The sequence below is a fragment of the Marmota marmota genome, unplaced genomic scaffold, assembly GCF_001458135.2.
Source record: "Marmota marmota marmota unplaced genomic scaffold, marMar, whole genome shotgun sequence".
NCBI classification, from domain to species: Eukaryota; Metazoa; Chordata; class Mammalia; order Rodentia; family Sciuridae; genus Marmota; species Marmota marmota.
Genome location: NW_026000185.1, coordinates 26,623,693 through 26,643,358, shown reverse-complemented (window position 1 = coordinate 26,643,358; position 19,666 = coordinate 26,623,693). Strand labels below are relative to the sequence as shown.

The window sequence follows — 19,666 nt, the reverse complement described above, 5'->3', positions numbered from 1 at the left end:
ACATAAATGAAAAATAAAGATATTGTGTCCACTTAAAAAATTAATAATAATTTTTTTTAAAAAGTGCTGCTATCGGCGCTGGGATTGTGACTCGGTAGTAGAGCGCTTCCCACGCATGTGTAGGGCCCTGGGTTTGATCCTCAGCACCACATAAAATTACATAACGGTATTTTGTCCATCCACAACTACAGATATTTAAAAAAACAAAGAAAGTGCTGCTATCAAGCGGAGCATGGGTCCCTGTTTAGGTCTCCAGCACACTGAGGACCTGTTTTCTCACATGAAGGACATCAGGCATCCTGCACAGTTCATTCATGTTCACCATTACCAGATTAAAAATTTGTGTTCACAAATGCCCAGAATCACAAATAGACTCAGTCCTCTTTCTCCTTTTGGATCAATCTGAGGGCGATCTCTCCTGCACACATGAGCTTTGTTTCCCTGAAGGAACTCGTGACTGCTTTGAAAGTGCATGTGCTGTTCCTTATTAAAGTGACACACTCGGCCACCAGGCAGACCTAGGCCTGAGTTCACCATGGCTTGTGCACTGTGAGCCATGACAGTGCCTCGGGGAACACGAGTGCACAGGGAGACAGGAGAGGATTATCACCAGGCAGGGCACACAGCAGGCCTTCCTTGGAGGGAAGTGCCAACTGGCCAGGTCCACAGTCTGGAGAGGTAGTGCTCCCTCTGGGAGCATGTGCTGTTCCCAGCTGTGCTCACTATCCCAGTGCCTGCGGGCCTGGGCCATCTGGCTCCAGGTCACAGCACCGGGGCCTCTGAGGCGACTGGTCCCTGCCATGTACCGGTGATGTGTTGGTGAGGAAGGCCACTGAAGGAGGCTACATTAGTGGTTACAGTGAGAAAAAGAGAAGAAATGGAGGAGGACAGGTGAGGTGGTGAGTGCAGCTACAGGCCTGGCGTTGAGTGACACATCCCTGGGGACAAGGCAAGGTGCTCTACAAGAGCAGAAAGGGCAGAAATATAAACAGCCATGTGTATTTCTCAAGCAATGAGCCCTAGGTGAGTTGAAAAGTCTCATTTAAAAACACTGAGGACACCAAGAAAGGCTCAGGACAGGGAGGACAGCTGCCCTCAAGGGCATTCCAGTTCACCATTTGTTTCTATCCCTCTGACTCCAGTGTAAATTCACTGGGTGCTGTGCTGGTGCTATGGCTCGAATGGATTAACCTCTGGGTGTTAAATGTAAGTTTGGGAAAAAGTGAAGCGGGCTGTGGACATGCCCCCGTGTGTAGGCACTGCCTGGGGAGATGGGTTGATGCATAGCCAGGCGCAGAGGCGCATGCCTCTAATCCCAGTGGCTCTGCAGGCTGAGGCAGGAGGATCGTGAGTTCAAAGCCAGCCTCAGCACCTTGGCAGGCCCTAAGCAACTCAGTGACATGCTGTCTCTAAATAAAAAATAGGACTGGGGTGTGGCTCAGTGCTTCAATTCCCAGTCAAAAAAAAAAAAGATTGATTTGTAACAGTAGGTAGGCTTCTGGATGTCACTCTGGCGTGTGGTTTTTAGCTTTTGTCTGTTCATCCTGTTGAAACAAAGCTTACTTAATTGTAAACTCTCGGCCAGAAAAATAGAGAAACACAGCTCATGGAACTAAAAAATAAATATCAAAAATTCTCTCTCTCTCTCTCTCTCTCTCTTAAAAAAAAAAAAAAAAAGAAATATATAGAGATTGAATTCAGACCTAGGATTCTCTGGAGAATTATTTAAACTCAATTTTTCGTGCTCTATAAAACAGGACTAAGCGTAGTGTTGAATGCTTCAAGTGTTTAAAAAATTGAGATGGCATTTGTTTGCTGTGAAGTCTCCCTGTTTGGTGGTTCGAGTGGGCCAATTATGTGTCATCTCACTATGACTCCAGAGCTGGCTCCAGAGGCCTCTGACCACTCCACTGGCTGTCCCTCCTCACTCTCCGCACAGCCGCCAGCCACCGGCTGCTCTTTTATTTTCTACCTGATGTTCCGCGTGGATGGACCCGAGCAGCATGTCTCTGGCCCAGGGTTCGGCCTCCTGTTTGGAGGCTCCTCTGGGCTGGGCTGTCTACCTGTCCTCCATTTTTCTTCCTCCGTTAAAAAAAAAAAAAAATTGTGGTGATCAATACACAGCACAGAGCTTACCAGTGTGGCCACTTCTCCAAGCGTGTACTTCTGCAGCATTCAGTACATTCATGTCATTGTGTCCTTTTCGCCAGAGCACCTGACCTCTCCCAGCTGAACCTTGACCTGTGACATCAACTCCAACTCTCCCCCTGAGGCCTGTCCCTGACAAGGGTTGTGAGCCGTGTGCTGTGGTACTACTGTCCCATCATGGGGAATACTGGGCCGCAAAAAGAGTGAAGTCCTGCCCTGTGCAGTGACGAGGGGGAGTGGAATTCCTCGTGTTGGGCAAAACAGGCCAAGTGCAGGAGGGGGGCGCCTCGTGTCCTCGCTGTGTGGAAGGGAGGTGCTGGCTGCCGGCTTCAGTACAGGCATTAAATTGGTGAGAGGTTCTGTGTTCTGTAGCAGGACAGCGTGGCTATGGGGTGGCTTGAACCAGGCCTTGCGCACACTAGGCAAGTGCCCTGCTGCTGAGCCTCCGCCCAGTCCTGTGGGTAACGCTTGGTGAGAAGAATCCAGGGCGTGTTTCAGGATTGTATTTCAGGCTGGGGTATTGGGACGCTCCCCACAGAAGACCCCTGCCCAGGAGCTGGAGGTGCTGTGCCCTGGCTGGGTTTTCCACGCCGTGTCCCTGTCACCTGGCTACACCCCACACACAAATATTATGTCTCAGAAATTCCATAAAAACTGAACATTAATAAAGAATAGCAAATATACAAAATAACTTGCTTTTTTTCAGAACAAGTAAGACTAGATGTGAGAGGTTGGGACCCGAGCAAGAGAGAAAGCGCAGGCAGTGGTGACGCCCACTGTGTGTGGCCCTGCCGTGCTCCTCTGCCGGCCCCTCTGGCTCTGTGCCTCTGTGAGACATGGCTAGAAAAGTGGTCCCTGGGACCACGTGGCCAGTACCTGGTTCGTAGATGACCTTTCGGGTCTTGCAGCCTTGACTGAGTTGCAGCGCTGGTTGGTGCGGGGCGGGGGCGTGCTGGCCCGCGCAGGTCTGTCCTGCATACCTGTTCTCCTTGCAGTTTTTCTTTACTCAGTTTCTGTTACCTATGGTTAACCATGGTCCAAAAATATTAACTGGAAAATTCCAGAAAGAAACAGTTCATAAGTTTAAAAAAAAAAAATGCAGCTTCCGTGCACCGAGGTGTACAAAGCCCTGTTCTGCTTCCTGTTCTGGTCCTACCATCAGTTCTCTGGTAACGTGGCCAGAGGTGGACGGGCGTCCTTGGTAAGTTCTGCATTTTCCAAGGACCTACAGCGTCAGCTGCACCTCTTCTGTGCCCACCTGTGGTATGTGGGGACCCTGCTTCCGCGTGTCCTCGGTGCTCCTTGCTGTGTGTTGGTGCCTGGTGGCAGACGCTCCTCCAGGGAGCAACACTGTGTGCGTGCACCACACATAGCCTGTCAGACACTTCACTCGCACTCCTTCCTGAGCCGGGGCTCACACGATCCCCCTGCCTCAGCCTCCTGAGCAGGGACACGTGGGTGAGCTGGGCAGTGTCTGGGTAGATGTCTGAGAAGTGCCAGGTGGTAGGGAGGGAGCAGAGACGGGCTATGACCAGCAGTCATTGCCGTTGTCGTCCAGACTTGGCTGTTTCTGGCATAGGCTGGACTGGACCAGAGGTACTACATAGTAGGATTAATCAGATGCTAGTCATGGTTTTTCTTGACTTTCCTTCAGGCTCTAACAACAATAATCCTCAGACCTCCGCCGTTCGAACTCCCACCCAGACTAATGGCTCCAACGTTCCCTTCAAGCCTCGTGGGAGAGAGTTTTCCTTTGGTAAGTGTGTTGTGGTTTTCTCACTTCGCTGCATTACACAAAGGAATGCCTCTTGGTCCAGGTGACCCACTGCTTTTTCTGGTAAGTTAGCACCGGCCACGACGAAGGTTGCCAACTTTCTGACCTGGGTGTGAGCTCACACTGCTGATCACCCACATGTCTAGTCTGGCCTTAAAGGACGTGTGTCGGGCAGCAGGTGAGGCCCTTATGATGGCAGTAGGGCCGTACCTTCTCGGTTGCTGTGATCTTAAACCACCCCCAAGTCGAGCAGCGGGAAGGGCTGGAACTCAGCTGTCTAAAGCTAGCTTTCTGGGCCTCTGCTTCTCGGCTGCCATTTGTAAAACAGAGACAGCTCTGTCTTCCCACGTTGCAGTTGTGAGGACCATCGGCGTCAGCTCCTCACCTGTGCTCGATAGATGCTGTATTGGGAATGGGTTCATTTCTTGTTTATTTCAGTGCATGTCATTTCAGCCAGGGTGTCAGTGTTGCAGTTGAACACTTCTGTAGTGTAGCAGGGTGGGCGTGCTGCCAGCCTGGGACATGTTAGAAACTGAGGACTGTTTACTTTGTGCCTCCTAAAGCTGCACAGTGAAAGGTGAGCAACCCTGTCTGTGACCGTGAACGACACTCTAACCACGTGTTTCTCTGCAGAGGCCTGGAACGCCAAGATCACGGACCTGAAGCAGAAGGTCGAGAATCTTTTCAATGAAAAATGCGGTAGGTTCATTTTGAAACCTTACTGAAATATAAAGTAGCTTTCGATAAATCTAAGAAAGGGATCAGAGTTATTAAGTGTTATTATCTCTGGAAATCTGTGGGTTTTCCAAGTTTCAGTTTCTAACATTTTACTGAGCACCTTGCAAGACATCAAAGGATGCTTTCTAAAACTAAGTTGTGTTTTTGAGTAAAGATGGCTTCAGTGTCTGTGAAATGCTCACAGTGCATCCCTAGAGCTGAAGGTGAGTAGTGTGCAGGGGAGAGGTGCGAACTGTCTGTCCTGTGCGTCCCACAGGTGAAGCTCTTGGCCTTAAGCAGGCGGTGAAGGTGCCGTTTGCATTGTTCGAGTCTTTCCCGGAGGACTTCTATGTGGAAGGCCTACCCGAGGGCGTGCCCTTCCGAAGGCCCTCTACCTTTGGCATTCCGAGGCTGGAGAAGATACTGCGCAACAAGGCCAAGATCAAATTCATCATTAAGAAGTAAGCAAATACAGTGAAGCCAGGGACAGGCACATGGTTTCCCCTTTGTGCTGGGACTCTGATACCAAGGTCAAAGTAGTCCTCCAGCCTCCTTTCATGCAGCTTGCCTTTTCCTTAGTGAGTTACCAAGGTACAGAGAGGGAGCAGGTCCTCTACCAGAAGGTGCTTACACTCAGGTTTCTACGGGGTGGTGCTGGTGACTCTTACCAGTGGTTCAGTTTTTCAAAGGTCTTTTTTCCCCTGCAACTTAAACAGTATTTTTAACTTCACCTATGTTTGCCTGACCATCTATGAATTAATTAGGCTAAATGAAATAGATGGGAATAATTAGAATTATTGATGTACATTTATATAACAGCCTCCCCAGCAGTTTGAGAGGCTGAGGCAGGAGGATCATGAATTCAAAGCCAGCTTCAGCAAAAGTGAGGCACTAAGCAACTCAGCAAGACCCTGTCTCTAAATAAAATACAAAATAGGGCTGGGGATGTGGCTCAGTGGTCACGTGCCCCTGAGTTTAGTCCCAAAAATGAAGTCCTACTAGGTACAAGTGTACTTTTGGGCCACATGGTTTTGCCATGTCAATCAGAGCTGGCGTCGCCACACTTCATGACCGTTCGCTGCCCTTTAGGCCCTGTCCTAGAGGCTTGGCAATAAGGTTGCTGCTTCCCAAGAGGAGGTGCAGGGCTTGGGTCCAAGGCTTGTTGGTGTCTCTAGGCTGCACACTTGGGGCTTTTCCTGTTTTCATTCTCACATGCCCTGATTCTCTCATTGACATGCCCCCAGCATGGGAAGAATGCAAAGTCAAACTAGGACACTAATGGGTTCGAGCAGAGGGATGGGCGGGTGTCAACTCAGGTGTTATTGGGCTTTTTGAGATGTATTCTTCATGGAACCACATTGTTTCTGTTTATGGTTAGGAGCTGAATCTGTTTGCACAGGGCTTCTAAAATCTTATTTAATCTTTGGTGATGACTTTTACCCTGGGTTAGCCATGTTTTCTCTCTTGCTTGTAGACCAGAGATGTTTGAGACGGCGATCAAGGAGAGTACCTCCTCCTCCAAGAGCCCGCCCAGTGAGTGTCCCTGGGATGGCCCCAGTGCTCTCCCCACAGGGCGGGTGTTGGTTTCGGGGTCTTTCAGATCAAGTGCTAAGTGGCAGTGCTCGCAACGAGAACATGCCGTAGTGGGAATGGTCAAACCCGGGTGGAACTCAGAGCGTGGCTGGAGGGGGGAAGCTTGCCTGAGGCCCGAGGCCCTGTGCCATCTGCCGGAGGGGAGCTCCTCACCTTCAGGTCCCTAGAGAAAACGTTGGTGCTGTTTGTTCTCCTTAATCTCTAATCTTAAATTTTCATCCTAAGGAAAAATAAATTCATCACCCAATGTTAACACAACTGCGTCAGGTGTGGAGGATCTGAACATCATTCAAGTGACAATTCCAGGTATCCTTTCTCTGCCTTCATCGTGGTTTGTGGGTCTGTGTGGCTTTTCCGGGTCTGTGAGCGCAGGTTAATGGGACTTGTCATAGTCACTCAGGGAGGTCCCACATCCTACAGGTCGCCTTGTGTCCCCAGGTCCTGCAGAGACCCTCAACCAGTACTGTGCTCTGTGCTTTGCCTGCCTGCCCCAGCTCCCGCCTCTCAGTCAAAAAATGATCTTCTCTTAGATGAAAGTGTACTTTTGGGCCATGTGGCATTGCCATGCATCATGACCACCTGTGGCCCTTCAGGTCACGTCTAGAGGCTTGGCGATAAGGCTGCTGCTTCCCAAGAGGAGGTCCAGGGCTCGGGTCCCATGCCTTGTCGGTAACCTCTAGGCTGCACACTTGGGGCTTTTCTTGTGTCCCTCTGCCCAGCACAGCACCTGTCATCATTGGAATAGGGACGCAGCACTTTCAGTTATTTTCAGTTCGGGTTGTAACTTGTTCACAGGACTGAAGTGCTCCAGAGACTAACAGAGCTCCTCGTGATCTACTTGAAATTAAAAGTGCATTTTTAAATTTTGAGTTTTCTCTGGACTGTTTTCAGATGATGACAATGAGAGACTGTCAAAAGTTGAGAAAGCAAGACAGCTGCGCGAGCAAGTGAACGACCTCTTCAGTCGGAAATTCGGTGGGTGTTGTATCGTGAGATAGTTTGCAGTAAACCAGGGATCCCCCTCCCTCCCGACCCCCGGTACTGGAGATTGAACCCCAGGGTGCTCTCCCCTGAGCTACTCCCCAGTCTGGAGGTTGTGTTTTAAGAAGGTCTGTTCAGTAGACCATTGTCATGTAGTCATAACCTCCTGATGGAAAAGAAGTAAAATTGGGGCTGGGGTTGTGGCTTAGTGGTAGAGCGCTCGCCTGGCACGTGTGGGACCCTGGGTTCTATCCTCAGCACCATATAAAAATAAATAAGCGGAATAAAGGTGTTGTGTCCAACTACAACTAAAATAAAATTTAAAAAAAATCTTTAAAAAAAAAAGAAGTAAAATTTTAAAAATTGCTCCAATAAGAATTTTTATTGTGTTGTTCTATTAATGGTCTGTATCAAAGTTAATAAAACCAAGGCTCCTGTTTGTTTGCTGAATACAGAGAACTTAGCAGACAGGGTGGCCTTGGCAGCGCATGCTACTTTGTGCTCTTAAAGTCGGCGTCAGGTATGAGGTCCTCTGCTTCTTGCTGCCTCGTTACAGGCGAAGCTATCGGCATGGGCTTCCCTGTGAAGGTGCCCTACAGGAAGATTACCATCAACCCTGGGTGCGTGGTGGTGGATGGCATGCCCCCCGGGGTGTCCTTCAAAGCCCCCAGCTACCTGGAGATAAGCTCCATGAGGAGGATCTTAGATTCTGCTGAGTTCATCAAGTTCACAGTCATTAGGTAAGTGGGGTCCCTGCTTAGTCACAGGGGCAAGTCTAGAGATGGCCAGGCTGAGACATGCCCCTGCCCCATGAGTTGTGTGGGGTCCAGAGTGAGGAGCAACGGGTGTTTGTTTTAACAGTGCTGGGCATCAATCCCAGAGCCTCGAGCAGGCAGACCGGTGCCCTGTCCCTGTGCTGGCTTCCTCTCCAGTTCTTAGGCAAGCCATTGGCAGATCACGGGAGGCCTGTATCCCCCATCCCACCTGCCATCTCTGCATGCCCTCTGTCTGCTCTCCTGCTACAGTGGGAAGTGTGCGTAGCTGGCAGGGAGACAATGGGGCCCACGAGGCTTGCAGTGTCACCATCTTGGCGTGTCCTTGTGAAGGCAGACGGTCTGGGCTCAAACCAGCCATTTGTAGCCACGTCACTTCTGTTTCTCCCCCTGCGAGATGGGGTGATGTCGTCCCTTCTAGAGCGCCAGCTCCTTGTTGTGCTTACCCCACAGTGAGCCCCTCCCTCCTAGCCACCTCAGCCCATCACTCGATGCCACGGCCCTGTCTCTGGCAACGCAGGTTCCTCAGGGCAGGCCCCAGGCCCTCTGGGCCTTTTTTCCTGCACTCATGTCCTGAGCAGCCAGAGACTGAGCAACGCCTTCCCAGTAGCCATCACTGGGTTCTCTGTTCCTGTCTCTGCTCGTATTTTTGCTGTCTCCACTTAAGTGGAGCATTTTATGACAGTGATGTGTGTGTTCCTGCACACGTATGCCTGACACACGCGCGCAAGTACGTGCTTCTTTTTTTTTTTTTTTTTTTGGTTAAACTAGGCATTGGAACCACGTCCCCTGTCCTTTTTATCTTCAATTTTGAGACAGGGCCTCACGAAGTTACTGAGGCTGGCCTTGAACTTGTGATCCTCCTGCCTCAGCCTCTGGAGTCATTGGCATTACAGGTGTACGCCACTGTGCCTGTCACACCCATGTCTTCTAAAAGATTAAAAGTAGTGGATAATTAGTGACACAGGTTAAGTATTAGTTGAATGTACAGGTATTCTTATACTGTTAAAATATGTGATTTGTTTCTCTCTTTAGGCCATTTCCTGGACTCGTGATTAATAACCGTGAGTATCTCACAGATTCTAGTGGTATGTTGCCGGGATCCTGGAGTTGGTGGTGGGTGGTGGGTGCTCAGTGGGGCGCGTATCTTACTGTTTTAACCCTCGGCAAGCTTGGTCATGAGTGACAGGATAGACCCCATTTTGGAGGTTTCAGATTTAAATGACTTATTCATGGTACGTAAACAATTTAAAGTGGGTCAGTGAGCCTGCGTGGTACGGCCATGTTGGGTACCCCCATGGTGGGCGCAGAGCTGAGCGGGCGCAGCAGGGTGGTGTGGCCTGACTGTTCACTGACTGGCTCCATAAGGAAAGCTTTGCAGCGGAGGCCATAAGTAGGTGCCCAACCCTCAGCGTCTGGGTGTGGTGTCACAGACCGCAAGGCAGGATGTCACTGACAGCATAGGCCACAAACTGTGACTTGACTTGCCCACGTGGGCTCGCATGCTGCTCAGTAGACAAAGGTAGGTGTCCTCCCAGTGCCCTATGTCCATGTCGTCAGGAGTGCTCGGAGCACTGTGGTTCTGCTGGTCTGTTCTGCGCTGTGCTGTTGACTTCATCGCTACAGGTTGTGAACGTGGTGACCATTCTTTTCTGAGACCCTCAGAGTGTCTCCATCTTTTCTGATTAGAGTTGCTGTTCTCTCCCGAGCTCCATCTGCTCTCTGTTCACTCCCTAGAAGCCAGCCACCCCAGGGCTGCGCTCTGTGGGTCCCCGTCACCTGGAAACTGAGCAGCTGGGGCTGTTGCACCTGCTTTGCAGAGTGGCCTCCCCTGGTGGGGGCATGGGTTCTGGCTCTTCGCCTTCTGGGCTTTGAGTGTGACTTAGTCATAATGTCCTCGCTGGCTCCTGATGGAAGCTCCGAGTTCCTCTCCTGTCGAGCCCCCTCAGTGTGCCTTCTGCTGGGCAGTGTTAGTATCTGCCTTCTTGACCTCAGCTCTGGTCACACTGGGACCCTTGCCATTTGAGGGAATCCCACAGTGATTTCCCCTTTGATTCTTTTTATGGATCTCAATTCATCTGTCCCTCGTATGATGTTTAGGAGCCAAGGAGCAGCATGTCTCTAGCTGCCTGCCCCAACTGGGTTGAAAGGGCATGGATCTGTGCTCATCCTCATACAGCAGTGGGCACTGGAGTTCTGTGGTTGTTACTGTGACATTCGTGGTTTGGTGGAATATACCGGAATCTTTAATCACTGTTCTTTCTCGTCATGTGGCAGAGTTGTACCCGTGGACCCGTCAGATGTGACTGGGTGTTACTAAGTTGTTGTCTGAACTCTCTGCTTTTTTTTTTTCAGAGTTGGTTGATCAGAACGAGTCAGAAGGCCCTGTGATCCAAGGTAAGAGGAGCCGTGGGACAGAACGTCCCCCGCCTGGGCAGCTCCCTGGAGCTGCGGCCTGCTGTCGGTTCTGCAGTGTGACACACACACCGTCTGGGTTTTCTGGACACCTGTGTTTGGAAGCCCAGAACATTTTCACAGCTGGGGCTCAGGCTCAGGGACAAAGTGCTCACCAAGTGTGTGTGAAAAACTCACACACACACACACACACACATTCTCTCTCTCCTCTCTTTCTTCTCTCTCTCCTCTCTTTCTTCTCTCTCTCCTCTCTTTCTTCTCTCTTTCTCTCTCTCTCTCTCTCTCTCTCTCTCTCCACTAATTCAAGCTGCGGGTCCTGACTGAAAACTGGGGGCCACAAATTGTTTGAGCCCACTGTCCTGGGTCAGGTGCAAGGTCATGAACCGAAAGGTGTGGGGAGTGGAAGGAAATGTCAGGGTGAAAGAGTCGTCTTTTTACTCAGGCTGTCCTGGAGCTTGAGATCCCCCTCCCCCAGTCTCCCAAGTCACTGGAGTCACAGGCATGTGCCACCTACCTGTCTCCTGCTGGCACTTTCTGGCACTTGCTGCAAATCAGTGAGCCAGCTTGTTTCGGGTAGGAGTTGTCTTTTTGAATTTCCTCAAAAATGGGGAATGGCTGCTACTGTTGAGATTGTTGAAAGTAATGAAAAGCTTTTATTGAAGGCAACCCAGGGAAGAATGGATGGAAAACAGAAGGAGCTTCCTGCTCCCTGTTCACAGCCACATCAGGATTGGTGCCAGCTGGGCTCCGGGGCAGGACGCTTGCCTAGCAGGTGTGAGGCACTGGGTTCCATCCTCAGCACTGCATACAAATAAGTACATAAATTAAATACAGGTATTGTGTCCATCTACAACTAAAAATTAAAAAGAAAGAATTCAAAAAAGAATCTCAAGTTCAAAGCCAGCGTCAGCAGTGGCAAGGCGCTAAGCAACTCATTGAGACCCGGTCTCTAAATAAAATACAAAATAGGGCTGGGCATGTGGCTCGGCAGTTGAGTGCCCCTAAGTTCAGTCCCCAGTACCAAAAAAAAAAAAAAAAAAAAAAGATTGTTACTTGGAGCTGGGCGCGGTGGCCCTTTTTTATGATCCCAGCTGCTCAGAAGGCTGAGGCAGGAGGACAACAAGTTCAAGGACAGCTGCAGCAACTTTAGGGAAACCTTAACTCAAAAAATAGGAAGGACTGGGGATGTAGCCCAGTTGTAGAGCACCCCTGGATTTAATCCACAGTACTGCAAAAATAAAAAAAGATTGTTATTTACTTGTGAGGGCGTTGCTCAGGTGCATGCTTAGCATGTATGAGTCCCTGGGCTCCGTTCCCAGCACACTCCCCCTCAAAAAACTGCTTCTAGGGGCTGGAGTTGTGGCTCAGTGGTAGAGCACTTGCCTAGCATGTGTGAGGCTATGGGTTCAATTCTCAGCACAAGGGGAGGGGAGGGGGGATAGTAGAGGATAGGAAAGGTAGCAGAATACAACAGTTACTAATAGGGCATTATGTAAAAATGTGGATGTGTAACCGAAGTGATTCTGCAATCTGTATTTGGGGTAAAATTGGGAGTTCATAACCAACTTGAATCTAATGTATGAAATATGATATGTCAAGAGCTTTGTAATGTTTTGAACAACCAATAAAAAAAAGTGGGGAAAAACAAAATTCTCAGCACCACATCTAAATAAATGAATAAAATAAAGGTCCATCAACATCTAAAAAAATATTTTTTTAAAAAATGCTTCTGAAGGGGCTGGGTTGTGGCTCAGCACTTGCCTAGCCTGCGTGAGGCCCTGGGTTCGATTCTCATCACCACAGTCAAATAGATGAATAAAATAAAGATCCATCAACATTTTAAAAAAAAATTGTTACCGAAGACTTCATTTGTGTGGTTGTATATTCTCACTTATTAACACATCTCAGAAAAGTAGGAATTTGAAAATGTTGTTGAATAGTTTTAGGTGGAATCTCCAGACACTGGTTATGGTTTCTTCTTGGGCTTGTGGTTTGCTTACAAAGATTAGAAGGTTTCTCCCTTGTCCTCCTTCCAGAGTCTTAAATAATTGAAAGCATCCTTTGAACACTATTAAAATAAGTCTTCATGTATTTCTCTTTAGAATCAGCTGAGCCAAGCCAGTTGGAAGTACCAGCAACAGAAGGTAAAAAGGTGGTTGCGGTCCACTTGGGAAAGTCTGAAGATTCTGAAGGCTTTTATTAGGACAGATGATAAATTGCTTATAAATGTGTGGTGGTTTTGTTCTTTTGTTTGTGAGTGAACTGGAATCGTAGTTTATGCCAGGAGACGTTTAGAGCTGACCCATGGCTTCTGTTCCTTTGTTTTCCTAGATAATTTTGGTAAATTCTAGAGCAGTTGAATAACTGCTGTGTAACTGAAGTGGTGCTTAATGGTCGTCATTGAGTGTATAGACATAATGAGATGTTTCTCTTTGAAAATACGAGTAACAAGGGCTTGTTGATGTTGCTCAGTGGTAGAGGGCTTACCTAGCATGCAAAGGCCCTGGGTTCAATCCCAAGCCCTGCAAAAAAAGTAGAGAAAACACAAGTAATAAAATATACAATTTAACTCATGTCAGTTGTGAATGGATGGGTAATTGGCAGGCTTTCATTAGCAGTGATTGATCAGCACCCTATTATTTTTCCTGATAGAAATTAAGGAGACTGACGGAAACTCTCAGATCAAGCAAGAACCAGATCCCACGTGGTAGACCTCTTCCCTCCCAGGGTGAGTTGCCACTGCGTCCCCTCTGCTGTTCCCTGTCCATTCAGACCAGCTGCATGTCCATCTGCCCATCAGCGTCCTTCCTTCTCCTGGGAAGAGAGATCTTCAGGGATGCAGGGCCATGTGCAAGGTCTGCAGGATTGTTTGAGCTAGCAGCTTAAAACAGAGGTTTTCCTTGTATCGACATCCCTCTTTGAGTCAACGAGGTAAAGGCTGGATTTGCCCCCAGCCACTGGAATTCCTCTGAGGCATTGTCACTGGACTTCTGTCGTGTAGTAATAGCCAGGTGCATGGTGCATGCCTGTCATCCCCACAGCTCAGGAGGCTGAGGTAGGAGGATCTCCAGTTCAAAGCCAGCCTCAGCCACTTATTGAGGCCCTAAGCACCCTAGCAAGACCTTGTCTCTAAATAAAATATAGAAAGAACTGGGGATGTCGCTCGGTGGTTAAGTGCCCCTGGGTTTAATTCCTGATGCCAAAAAAAATACCAAACAGTTTTTGCAGAGTGTGGTGGAGCCTCAGGTGCGTTCTTAGTTCTGCATGTTGAGTTACAAGTCCAGTTTTACTGTTCCAGGTGTAGATTAGACCAAGAGTCAGGAAAATGGGAGTCTGTCCTCCTGGACCCCTGAACCACCTCTGTCCATGCGCTGGTGGCTACTGGAACCAGCTGGGCTGTGGCTGGTTCTGATGTGCAGACCCTGACTGTGGCTTATTGGATCCAGCCACTTGATTGAAATTTGTCTTTTGTTGCCAATTCATAGACTTCAGGTCTCATGTCACCTCATAAGTGCATTTCAGTCCAAGTAATTGTAATCAAAAATTGCAGTTCTGTGTTCTAATATGTGTGAATGTGAAATTCCTTTTAATCAGATTAACCTGTCTTCTTGTTTGTTCTTTCTCATTTTAGCTTAAGGTGTCAGTGGTTGAGAAGAGCTTTTTGGACCTGTTACTGCCCCAAGCTGTGTAATATACTTGTATAACAGAAATACCTTCTATACAAACCTTTTTTTCTACTTTTAGATAGAAATGTCTACTTTTTCAGCAGTTCTGTGAATTGAATTAAAGAGCAGAGTGACTGTAGATTTGGAATGGCTGGTTTACTTTGGAATGTATATTAAGGATTTCAGCAATGCTGGGAACACGACAGGGAAATGACAGGGACGACTCTCAGCAGATGTTTGGACGTATCCAGCAGAGCCTTCGGCGTGGTGTGTATTTTCCAGTTGAGAGAAGATATCTCCTACGGGAACATCTCAGCTTCTGCAGCGAAGAAAATTCCTGTGATAGTCAGTTCTTTAGTTTTTCTATTGGAAGAATCATTTAAATGCTCCTTGTTCACTGCTGTCCTTGAAGGCCGAGTGAACAGTAGTCATCTGTATATTTGACTAGACCTTTTCCTAAGCTATCTATCATGGTTCCTGCGTTTTTATCATAATGAAGAGAACCACCGTGTGGACGCCTGATGGTCGGTGAGAGGCCCAGCGTGGGTGGACGGCCTGCAGATCCCTCTTCCACTTCTACGCTTCATCCAAAGCGTAGCCTGGGAGTCAGGGTTGGGTCTGAGCGCTCAGGCGAGCCGCGCCTCAGAATCTGTGGCGTGGGCTGTCACCGTCTGTCATTTTCTAATTCTGCGTGGGACACTGAGGCACCAGTGGGCAGCAGGGCCAGCAGGTTGATTGATTCTGCACCCTTGCTATTCTGCGCCATACGTAGGAGAGTCCTGGTGTGGGGGGAGTTCACAGACAGTGGGTCTCGATGCCGGCTGTGGAGCTGGAGGCGGGGAGGCATAGCGCTCTCTTTACTTATCACGATGTTCACATGGAGAATCATATACACGGTAGCAAAATAGGCATTTTTATGTGTTGCTTATATTTTACCTCAAATTAAATTGTAGATATAGGGTAATAAATAAAATCCATCCATGCCTTTCACTCACCCCCTTATTTCTTTCTGAGGTGTCTTTTTGAGTGCCTGGGAGCCCAGTGGGTGGGGTGGTGGCAGGTGATCTATGGACGAGGGCCAGGTTGGCGCTGCCTAGAGCCTGTGGTACCTGGTGGGTGGACACAGCTGTCCCTCGTGTTCCTGAGGCCTCTGTCACGCCAGTCCTCCTCCAGTCTCCCTGGGGTGTGCCAGCCATGGGGGAAGAAGCGTAGTTTAGGTAAGTGTGCTCAGTTTCCTTTGGGTTTTGTTTTGTTTTGTTTTTGAGGCAGGGTCTCACTTCTGCTGGCCTTGAAATCACATGCTCTTCCTGCTCCAGCCTTCCAAGTGGTGGGGTTCCAGGTGGAGCCCCTGCGCATTAAGCGCTTTGTAGGCCAGACCCCTCTCTGCAGAGGGAGGGGACTGCCAGCTGCTCTGGGAGGATCTCAGCTTCCTTTAACTTGGCCTTCCCTGTGCCCTCTGCTGCCCTGCCCCACAGCAGGGCAGCCTCCCTGTGAGACCAGAGGTCTGCCCCTGTGTGCTTTATGCGCAGGCCCCGTTAGGGTTTAGTGACAGGTGTCTCCTGAGCGGTCTGCCCAGGCTCAGGCCGCTGCGTCTTCAGGTGTGAGGAGTGCCTCCAACCTCCTGCATGTTCTGTGACCTGGACAGGTGAGGAGGGGCAGGCCTGCCCAGCTCCCTTCCCGGCCGCCTGTGTGTCCCGGGGTGGCCACTTTACCAGGCTGCCCCTCAGCAGCAACACTGTGCTGGCTTTCTGTTTCCATAACAAAATACTGAAGATGATCAGCTTGGAAGAAGAAAGGTTTATCTGGTGGTTCCAGAGGTTTCCGTCTGACCCAGTTAGTTGCTGCTGGTCAGGCCATGAGGCCGCACCTGGTGGGTGGGCTGGGGGAGGAAGCTGCCCTCGTGGACTCTGGGAAGCACAAGGGACAGGAAGAGGCAAGGGTCCCAGTATTCCCTAAAGGACACAGCCCCGGTGGCCGACTCCACTCTGGGGCCTCACCTCCTTAAGGACCCACCTCAACAGCACCATGGCCTTTGGGGGCACTTGCCCAAGCCACAGCACATGGCAGAGGGGCCAGGTCTGTTTAAGATGGTGGCAGTGAAGCTGTGGCCTGCCTGCAGCCCAGCATCCCCCACAGAGGCCTTGCCGCCCTGTTGAGAAGACCAGTGGGAAGGAGTGCGGTTATTCAGGAGGTGGGAGGGTGAGATTTGCCCATTAGCCTTTAGGTCTGAATTTGAAAAGAAAAACATGTCTGGGATCTGAGGTAGATCTGACGTGTTCCTGTTCGTGGGACGTGATTCCGCGGTAGTTCAAGGCGGGATGGGCTGACCAGCCAGTGTGGTCAGGTGACTCCGGACCAAGGCTTTGGGACCCTTGCAGACCCCACTCCTGGAGCAGGTCTGTGTCCCTGGACAGTAGGAATTCAGTCCTGTTGGCTAAGTAGGGTAAATCTCACTGCCCCCAAGCCCTGGGGGAGAGCCACGCAGTGGGATAGGCGTGGCCAGGGTAGTGTCCACAAGAGGGACAAGCTCTGTCCTTGAGTGGCCTTTGCCTAGGGCCTTCAGGGCAGCCAGCCGCCTGGCACCAGAAACAACAGCCCTTGCCCCCAGTCACAGCACACAGGCAGGCTTTGGCAGCTGGCACACTGCGGGGTACGTCTTAAAAAACTGTCCTATGCAGTGAGGTCCAGGGCTCTGGAGGAAGCTGATGCCCCGCCCTACACAGGCTTGAGTCTGGGCCTGCGGCAGCCTTGAGGCCCAGGTGGCACTCCTCCTCCATTCCCTCGGACGGAGGTGCTGGTTCTGGGCCTCCTCAGCCCCCAGATCTGCCTCCTGCCCCAGAAGCCAGCAGGTCTGTAGGGGAGGAAGACAGTGAGCCAGCCCCGGCCACACCCATGCAGCGCCCAGCCCAGGCTATGTCTACACAGCGACCAGCTCTGGCATTGGCTGACTCTTAGTGGGCAGATGATTGTCACCAAGTGTGCACCTCTGGACACTCAGGGTCCAGCACTCACCTCCTGGAAGGGAGCCCTAGTTTCTGGACTTGTGGTGCATGCTTTGAAGATGTCACATGCTCCCAGGGGAGGAGGGGACCCTGCAGGCATCTGTTTCTAATGTGGACTCCACTGCCCTGCTCCCTGATCCCGGGGTTCTGCTCTGCTCCGGGTTTGACTCATGGCAGGTGCTGTGGGCCTAGCCAGCCAGCTCCTTCCCTCTGCACACTGACCAAAACCAAGGGCTGTCTGGCTGCGGTGCTCCCTCTGGGCCTGAGGCCGCTGTACCTTGCTGGTGGTTTGGTTTTGGGGAAGTCGGTGACACAGGCGGTGACACAACACCTGTTTGTGGAGGTGCTTCCTGCCTTGTTGCTCGCAGAGGAAGAGGGCGGCGTTACAGCGTCTAGCATTGCTGAGGCTTCCGCAGTGCAGTGGCAGCTCCCCTAGGAGCCAGGACCTAAGCTTGCCCCAGGCAGGTTTCCAAAAGGTCCAGTTGGCAGGGCACCCTGGTGTGCGTCCCTCAAAGCCACATGTGCCCTGCACCAGCTGCACCCTGGCTCTCCCCGGGTAGTGACAGGCTGCATCCCACCACTGCTTGTTCTGCACTCTTGGGGACAACCGCAGAAATGGCCAGCCCTCCCTGGAGACTGGACTCTGAGGCTGGGTCACAATAGCTCGCCCAGCCCCGGGTGGTGCCGAGCTGCTGGGCTGGCTGGAAGCGCGGCCGCAGGGCAGCAGGAAGGGCAAGGGGAGCCGGGCTCCGGGCGGGGCGGCCTGGAGAGTCCCCATCTCTCCCACAGGTATTTCCAGAGGACAGAAGCGCAGTGGGATAGGCGTGGCCAGGGTAGCGTCCACACTACCTCCACCACCAGCCTGCCCTTTGGCCCAGGAAGCCTGGGCAGAGCTGCCCCACGGCAGGCACTGCTGCCCTGCCGGCTGAACCTGAAACGGGCCCACGGCCTGCAGCAAGACCCCCTGACCCCTGGCCTGGAACTGCCCCTCCCCTTGCGTCCCTGCACCACGGAGGCAGCCCTGGCACCTCACTTTGCTTAGTCCTCACAGGAGCCCAGGAGGTGGGCTCAGTTGTCAGTGACTTTGTACAGTTGGCAAAACTGAGGCCCAGAGGGCTTAAGCAGACTGGCCAGGGACTGTCAGGACCAGCCTCGGGGTCGGAGTGCTCACAGCCCAGCAGTCTGTCCTCCCCACAGGGCCTGTCAGGGGCCTGGGTCCCCCTCCCTCCAATGCCCCTGAACAGAGACCCAAGGACACCGTGAGCTTCCCTAGAGAAGAATCCCACGCAGTGGGGCCAGTGGCGTGGCCTGAGCCTGTGTCCTCTATGCAGTCGCCCAGTGTCCATCCCCACTCAGCAGAGCACGTCCCACACGATTGTGCTGAAGGGAAACTGGGGTCCCTGGGAGGCGGAGACCCTATGAGTAACCTGTAGAAACCTCTTGCCCTTGCGACCTTGGCCCCACAGAGCCAGTGTCCTGGCCAAGCAGTTGGCTCCGGGCCCCTCCTGCTGCTCTGGGCCTGTCTAGAACTGTTCTGTGGGCCGGCCAAGGGCTGTCACAGTGGCCTGACAGAGGATCAGGATGTCAAGCCCCTAAGAAGGGCACCAGAAGGGTCTTAGGCCTCAAAAGAACAGTCCCACCACAAAAATCACCTCCCCTGGCAGAAGATCCCAGAGGGCCCTGCTTGGGCCTGGTTTCCAGACGCGAAGCCCCTTTCCACACTGTCCATTGGCCCAGTCTCGGGGATTTCCTGGGTAAGGAAATGACCAGACTGGCCCATTTGGGGAAAGCCGAGTGGCCCGAGGGAAGCCAAGGTCCTCCCTGCCTCCCCTCCTGTCTGGCCTGGTGTGAGAAGTTCCCTCCTTCCTGCAGGCTGGCGGGGAGGGGGCTGTGGGGTTGGAGGATGGGCCTGGGTTCCAGTCCCAGCTCTGCTTACCAGCTGGGCCACCTTGTGACCCCTCCCCCTTCCTTCTCCCATCTGTGAAGTGCAGCACTAAAGGTCCTGGAGAGAAGCTGTGTTCAAAGTGCAAAACACTGCACCTGACCCGGAGTCCTTCCTGCTGGGGACCTAGGGACTTGGGGAACTTCATTGCCCAGGTGACAGCTCCCTGGATGTCTGTAGCAGTCATAATTCTTAGTGCTTAGCTAAACTGCAGTTTTCTACATATTTCACATTTTTTTAAATGACTTTATGTGGTGCAGAGGACGGAGCCCAGGGCCTCACACGCTAGGTAATCGCCCTGCCACTGAGCCGCGCCCCAGCCCTATTTCACAATTTTTTAAAGTTTTTAAAAATTTTATCTCCTCCCCCACAAAAAATCTGTATTCATCATCTCCTTCCCTATTTGTTCATCCCTCTTTGTGGGGCAGGGAAGGGGTTCACCCACTGTACTGGGGCCCGAGCCAGGGCCCAGCATGTCCTCAGCACATACTGTACCACTGGACTACACCCCCGGCCTTCAGTTCCTTAAAAAAATAATAATAATCTGGTCACCAAAGTGCTCCATCCATGCGTTCACATGAATCCCATGTCACCCTGACACAAAGGCCGAGGGCCTGCTCACAGAGGTCACTACAAGGTCAAACGTTCTTGGCACT

At 51.2% G+C, this 19,666-nt stretch overlaps 1 protein-coding gene across 13 annotated transcripts in view; it reads left to right on the top strand.

The window, feature by feature from the left end:
• The window catches only part of Gtf2i (general transcription factor IIi), a 96,432-nt gene extending 81,372 nt beyond the window's left edge, over window positions 1-15,060 (top strand). For all 13 annotated transcript variants that reach the window (XM_048789899.1, XM_015491408.2, XM_048789897.1 and 10 more), the window contains 12 exons: window positions 3,803-3,904; window positions 4,556-4,621; window positions 4,917-5,100; window positions 6,114-6,172; window positions 6,458-6,538; window positions 7,124-7,207; window positions 7,770-7,953; window positions 9,022-9,050; window positions 10,342-10,383; window positions 12,504-12,545; window positions 13,054-13,129; window positions 14,033-15,060. In XM_048789899.1, the coding sequence (XP_048645856.1) occupies window positions 3,803-3,904; window positions 4,556-4,621; window positions 4,917-5,100; window positions 6,114-6,172; window positions 6,458-6,538; window positions 7,124-7,207; window positions 7,770-7,953; window positions 9,022-9,050; window positions 10,342-10,383; window positions 12,504-12,545; window positions 13,054-13,112 (932 nt within the window). In that variant the 3' untranslated portion in view covers window positions 13,113-13,129; window positions 14,033-15,060. The remainder of the gene's footprint in view (window positions 1-3,802; window positions 3,905-4,555; window positions 4,622-4,916; window positions 5,101-6,113; window positions 6,173-6,457; window positions 6,539-7,123; window positions 7,208-7,769; window positions 7,954-9,021; window positions 9,051-10,341; window positions 10,384-12,503; window positions 12,546-13,053; window positions 13,130-14,032) is intronic.
• Window positions 15,061-19,666: the final 4,606 nt, after the last annotated feature.